The 7,195-nt window shown below is 35.0% G+C and overlaps 1 protein-coding gene across 2 annotated transcripts in view; it reads right to left on the minus strand.

Moving 5' to 3' along the window:
* Positions 1-739: 739 nt before the first annotated feature.
* Positions 740-7,195, minus strand: part of DCUN1D1 (defective in cullin neddylation 1 domain containing 1) — a 42,453-nt gene continuing 35,997 nt past the window's right edge. For both annotated transcript variants that reach the window (XM_063621840.1, XM_063621839.1), the window contains exons 5-7: positions 5,942-6,024; positions 5,628-5,724; positions 740-3,560 (exon numbers count right to left, since the gene is read on the minus strand). In XM_063621840.1, coding sequence (XP_063477910.1) covers positions 3,481-3,560; positions 5,628-5,724; positions 5,942-6,024 — 260 coding nt within the window. In that variant the 3' untranslated portion in view covers positions 740-3,480. The remainder of the gene's footprint in view (positions 3,561-5,627; positions 5,725-5,941; positions 6,025-7,195) is intronic.

A 7,195-nucleotide genomic window follows, 5' to 3' on the forward strand; every position in this document is an offset into this window, starting at 1 on the left:
CAATATAAATCATATTGTTAAAAGTATAAGGTAACATTAAAAGAAAACTGCTGAGGTGCCAGATAAGTATTTTGTTAAATATACACAATTTAACATTTAGAACTACATAAATTAATTCTTGCTAAAAAGTTGATTCAGTTTTACAAAGGCATACTTTGTGAACCATAGTGAATTTCCCCAGCACCACTTTCTTTTTATTCCAAAACTCCTTCGAATAGGTTTAACTTTCTCCTGTCATTCATATGTGAAAATTACAGAAGGTTTACAATACGTAGTCTTAATAGTAACATGTTTAAAAACCTAAGCAAAGCGTACATTAAGTTAGCTACTACTACTCACTTCTTGATTATCATCAAATAAAAAATAAATGAACACTTCATTAAGTCTGAGGAAAAAATAGTATACCTTGCTTAAATAAGAATTCCCCAGTAAAGATACTATGTAAAGGATTTCTCGTGTTATTTTGTTGAGTAAATTTACTTTCTCTCATTAAAACTTTTTAAAAGTCTAAGGAAGGACATGTACTTATAATGCCATATTACACAAGTACAGTATTGTTAATAAAGCAGCCCAGTATAGTTGTAAACACCTTAACTGTAGTAAACAAGACTTGGCATGTCTTTTCTCCCCAAAACATGCCATTACAATGCTCTTTCCATGAATAATTATTCTTCCTGGAAAAGTTTTCAGGTATATTTTAAATCTATTAAAAAAAAATACACTGAAATATGTGAAAAGATTTAGTCATGGCAATTTCACTGAAGCTTTTATTGCCTCTGTTGGTAATATAACAGGGACTGTAAGAAACACAATTGAACTTACAGAGATATGCAGATGATATTCACTAAAGATAATCTTCATCTCAAGTATTTTTTATATGTGGGCACTTCTAATTTTATACATTTTTCTATTTAAAAAGCATTACATTTAAAAATTTGTACCTGTTTTGACATTTGGCAAAAAGGAAACTGTACCTATGGTTCAGTTTAAAACAAAGAATCAGCATGGGGAGTTTACCGGAATGAGGACTGAAACACTTAGGAGTTAAAGCAATTCAAGGGGCGTGTGTGTGTCTCTCCCTTTCTCTGTCAATCTCTCTCACTCCCTCTGGCTCTCTCACAGACACAGACTCACACACACACAGCCATATGTGTAATCATTTTTTAGTACAAAATATTCCCTGTAGCCAGACATTTATCTTCAGAATAATCACACCACATTAAATCAGTCTTCTCTTTTCAGCCCTAGTAAGTTTTGTTTAATTCTAAGATGCCATCATAGTGAACAACCTTAACTTTTATGCTACATAATTATATTCAAAGCTTTATGTATTTTTGTTTATAATTACACAGTAATTATAAATGTTTAGTACCAACCTGATGACAAACACTATTTTGTTGAAAAGGTTTTGCATTTAAAAAGAAAAATATGTAAAATCCAAGGCACTAGGCCACGAACCAATATCAGACTTTTAAAGAAAACACTTTATATTGAAAAAAAAAAAAAAAAAAAAAAAAGCTAATGGGATCTCATTTCAAAACACAGCATATGTGAATTAATCAATCTGAAACCCATAACCATAACTCAAAATCTTCAAGACAGGAAACAAAACAGTACATATATAGAGATATATAGATATATATATCTTTTAAAAATTTTTCATAATTGAAGTTCCTCTTTATATTTACAAAAAATGAAATCAGGAAATACTGAAAGCAGCAAGATTCTTCTTTTTCCTTTTTCTTTTAATAACCAATTCCAGTAGCCTGAATAGAAATTTTCAAATTTTTCTTTTGGTAAAACTGCATTCTTGAATTAAAGTTATGATTGGAATATTAATATGTCTATAGGGAAAGCTTTCTAGTCTATTTCAAAATCATGTAAATAAAAAGCAGTTTTGATATGTCATTGTTTCTTAAAATAATTTCCATATTTGCATAAAATGTACTGCTATTCTAACTACATTCCTTTGTTAATATCAACCCTAGACCTTAGTGCCTGGATATATATCCCAAGCAGAATCTATTCCTATCAAAAGACCATAATCATTGAACATTTGAAGTATTACATTTCTAGCCTGCCTTACGGAAATGTTTAAGAAAGCAAGAAACCCTTCTTCACATGTCAGTAAGTGAACAGGGAAATGACCATTTTCAGCATAAAAGCAGCTCATGGGTCTTGTAATGAAAAAAATACATACAAGATAGCATTCTGCTTTGATGAGAAAACTGAGCTAATCTGAGTGAAACAAAAACAGTAAAGAGACTAGAAGCCAGATTGGTATTTTGCATCATGTATGCTTGTTTGAAAATCTTTGCTCCTGAAGTAAATATTTGGCAACCACAGTGATTAGCAGTTAAAGCAATTTCAACAAAATAATAAGTCATCGAAAATGGACTATTTGTCTGAAAGAGCAGTACCTATATTATAAAGATTGAACTTCATGGCTCATTACAACCATTTTCAAAATTTAACTGCAACTATCTTCTTATAAATTAAGAGAATTTCATTTGTGTTCCATAGTGCGATGACAAAAAAAAAAGTAAAAACAAAACAAAAAAACCCTCATGCCTAAATTTAGAATATTGTATTGTGTAGCAATCCAAAACATTCAAAACAAATTAAATAGTTTAACTTACGTGACAGGCAGATAAGCATTTCAAAAGCGTAATGAAGCCCAATTATGTAGTGCATAATGTAGACAGGAGAAGAATCTAACATTATGCAGACATTTTCTAAATAAAAGCTCCCTGTAGGACAGCTATATATAAACATGGGTAAGGTAAGTGCAGACTAGTTCTGTGGAACCTTTTGAAATCAAGAGTCTAAAACACAATACATTTTTCAGGTAGGCACCAAGTTATCCTAAAAAATTTTCATGTTGGTTATTCTGACATTGTTTTTTCATCAGATACTCACATCAACAACACATGTGATTCGCCAGGAAAAAAAAAAAAATTCCCCCTAAACCAAAACACCATTCCAGATCCAGTACACTTAAATATATCACTCTCATTGGAAGTGCTATTAGCATAGTCTTTGCAACTAGCCCAAAGCGTATATTTAAGAAGTTTTTATAAATTGTTTTGTGATGTTCATATGTTTAATTCTTATGCCAACTGTTTTCTGATGAAGACAGCATTGTGCTTTATGCGAGAATGAAAACCTCAAAATAATCACCATAAAGCTTCTAAGACTTATGGGAGAATAAACTAGGATGGTCCACAGATATAAGATGAAATCCACAATGTTGGAATTATAAATGTTTAGAGCGGCCCAGACTAGAAGACAAGCCCAAACCACCATTAGAAGAATGAAATACGATATGGTCCAAGATGTATCCTTAAAGTTTTGTCTCAACCCTCAGTCTGAATTGTGAGGATTGATCTTCAGTTCAGTCCAGCCAGCAGAAATTGACTGTGCAATTTTCTGTTGTATTTATTGTACAGACTATGTACATTCTAGAAGGTTCCTTTAGTGCTACACTGTTGTACTTTTTGTCCCAGCAATTTGAGGGCGTGCAAATTCCACAAAGTCATCAATAAGAACAGGCCATGCTCCTGGAAAAAAGAAAAAATGTGAAAGAAAGAGAAAGGGGAAAAAAGCAGAAATAAGGCTAACATTTTAGTAGAATCCTTTTTTAAGACTTCCTCATAAGCGTTAAAGTATATCATTCTTATCTATTCCCACTGATTAAGTCTTTCAAAACTCAAACTTTTTGGAGTTTTTATCCCAAATATCCCTTGTATTCCTTGTGATTTGTTACTCCAACATTTGGTTGTTCCTTGAGTGATAAAAGTAACTTGTCTGGCAACTAAGCAATAATGTGATTTTCTGAAGCCCACTGCAGTCAGCCAGTGGAAGTAACTTGGTCAAAACTGGCAGCCTGAGGCAGAAGAATGGTGTGAACCCGGGAGGTGGAGCTTGCAGTGAGATCGGGCCACTGCACTCCAGCCTGAGCGACAGAGCAAGACTCCGTCTCAAAAAAAAAAAAAAAAAAAAAAAAACAAGAAACTGGCAGCCTAAGGAGCGGCTATGAAATGATAGCATGCTGCCAGTGCTGAAGGCATAGGAGGAGAAACAAGTTTTCAAGCATTCTGTGGCCATCTCACAAAGGAAATTAACAGGAAGTGTCAAATTCCATCCTATTTCATGCTAATACGTTACTAAAAGGTGTAAAATTGCATATATGCAGGCCTCTACACATTCACATGCCCATCACCAAGTCAGAAAGCTCTCCATTTTTGTGTAAAACCTACCAGAAGACACAATTATTAGGTATATGCAGAATTAAACATTTCTCACTTTGTAGGGAAGATTATAAACAACAATGAAAATGAAGAAAAGAAATACCATTATCCCTGATTAGCCTTAATGATTCCAGGACACTTTTAAAGACACCGAGATCACAGGGGGTTTTTCAAAAAATATCTCCACCTTGCATCCTGCCAGTTCTCAAGTGGACTAGGGAAACATGTATGAAGAAATCAACGTAAATCACTTCCACATATAGAAAAATACAAGTCCACATCCTAGTAGTGGATGGTAGCACCATCTTTATACATTTATGAAGAAATAGCAGAAAAGTATTCAGTGATTATTTACTGAATGCCAACAGTACTATATTAGGCGGCTGAAGTAAGTTTCAAAAAAAAATAGGCCAGGCACAGTGGCTCATGCCTGTAATCCCGGCACTTTGGGAGACCGAGGCGGGTGGATGACAAGGTCAGGAGTTTGACACCAGCCTGGCCAACATGGTGAAACCCCGTCTCTACTAAAAATACAAAAAATTAGCTGAACATGGTGGCAGGCACCTGAAATCCCAGCTACTTGAGAAGCTGAGGCAGCAGAATCGCTTGAACCCAGGAGGCATAGGTTGCAGTGAGCTGAGACTGCACCACTGCACTCCATCCTGGGCAACAGAGAGAGACTCCATCTCAAAAAAAAAAAAAAAAAAAAGTCACCGAACTTCAGGAATTTACAACCAAGCTTACACAAAAGACTAACAGATGAAACAGAGAGAAAAATAAGTAGAAAAGTACATCAAGAAATAAAAAGGTTCCTAAACTGAAAACCTAAAACACAGATAAAAATTACTCATGCCTTTCTGGAAGACATGAATGCTGAGTAGGAATTGAAGGAAACAGAAGAATATAGATTGGTAAATGTACGAAGGTATTTCATATATTCAGAAGAGCATTAAAAAAAGCTTGGAGCTGGGCACAGTGGCTCATGCCTATAATCCCAACACTTTGGGATGCCAAGGCAGGAGGATTGCTTGAGGCCAAGAGTACAAGAGAGCAAGACCCCTACTTCTATAAAACATTAAGAAATTAGTCAGGCATTGCAGCGCATGCCTGTAGTCCTAAGCTACTTGGGAGGCTGAGGCAGGAGGACTGCTGAGCCCAGGAGTTTGAGGACTTGCAATAAGCCATGCTCGCACCAAGGCACCTACCCTGGGCAACAGAGTGAGACTCTATCTCACACACACACACACAAAAAAAAAAAAAAAAAAGCTCAGAGGAGGGAATTCCAACTCCAAGAAAAACAGAAGTACCTAAGAAGTTCAAGGGTATGTGATAAAAAGGCACGTTAAAAAAAATTGGTGTGGCAAAAATTTTCATTACCTTCTTCATCATAATTAGACATGTCATCTGCAATCATCGTACTGAAGTCTAAAAGAAGATTCCAAGTGTCTTTTGGTATTGATCGTTTATGATGTTCCTTATTAAAAAACAAAAACAAAATACATTTGTATCACTAAAAAGAGCTGGACAAAAACAGTTTGGACAATTTTAAATACAAGAATGCAAAACAATTGTGTAACAAAATTCTGGTAATCAAATTTCTCATTCTATATCCAATACATTATGTTAATTTATCTTTAAACATAGCAGAATTTTAGAGAAAACAGAGAGAAATGTAGAAAATGTGAACTTACCAACAAAAATTTATTCCATAAGTCTAAGAATTTAAATCTTCCATTAAGCACTAAGTTCCAGTAGGCAATGGCCATTTCTAGATCTGAAATAGTAAAAATGAATTATGTATTTAAATGCTATAAATATTTGTCCCTGCAAAAATAAAAAACAAACAGGTAAGACCAAAGAAAGTCTAAAAATAAAAAACTTGTATCCTGAATACTTATGTATTAAAAATTTCCTATACAAATGAATCCAAAGTTTGTATCCTCCTCTTCAAAAATGACCAGGCCTTTAGGGCAAAAAATGATACCACTTATCTCACGGGGGAATTCTGTGTTTTAAATTAGATAATGCAGTTAAACATAGTAGCTCACAGAAGTGTTCAAATATTAGTTACTGTACACCAGGGTTTCTCAGCCTGGGTACTTCCAACATTTTAGGCCAGGTAATTATTTGTTGTAGGGTGCTGTCCTGTGTACTGCAGGAAATTTAGCAACATCTCTGACCTCCACCCACTAGATGCCAGTAGCAGCTTCACTCAACCCCCGCTGGTGACAATCAAAAATGTCTCCATATATTGCCAAAGACCACTTGAGGGACAACCCAGCTGAGAATCCCTGACGTACACCTACAGGTTGGAAGGTGAAGGACTGCTCCTCAATCCTAAATAACCTTATGCTCTAAATTGTTTACTGACTGATCCTGACCACAAAGAGACCATTAAAAATACTGATCTAAAACTTAAAATTAATAAGAAACTAAGAACTTCTTAAAGTTTGCCAAAGACAAGATAAATGACTTTTTAACTGGGCATGGAGTAGAGAAGGGTAGAGAAGGCAATAATGCCGCATGACAAAGAACTACACTTATCACATGACAGAGATCTATGATCTCTTTCAAGCAACCATAGTAGTTAAGAAAGTATCTAGTTTTTATGAGTGAATTTACTTCTCCAGCACAAGAAAAGTTACATCCTAAGTAACTTAAAAGTCCTTTTATTGATAGATGACATCTCAAAAACCATTCTTTATAATTGAGAAATCATGAGAGATTAGGAAAGACAAAAATTGAGGCAAGTGCTGCCCCAATTTTTAAAAGCAACAAACAGCCAGGCACGGTGGCTCACACCTGTAATCCCAGCACTTTGGGAGATCGGGTCAGGCAGATCACAAGGTAAGGAATTCAAGACCAGCCTGGCCAACATGGTGAAACCCCGTCTCTACTAAAAATACAAAAATTAGCTGGGCATAGTGGCGGGTGCCTGTAATCCC

The sequence above is a fragment of the Symphalangus syndactylus genome, chromosome 17, assembly GCF_028878055.3.
Source record: "Symphalangus syndactylus isolate Jambi chromosome 17, NHGRI_mSymSyn1-v2.1_pri, whole genome shotgun sequence".
Classification (NCBI taxonomy): Eukaryota; Metazoa; Chordata; class Mammalia; order Primates; family Hylobatidae; genus Symphalangus; species Symphalangus syndactylus.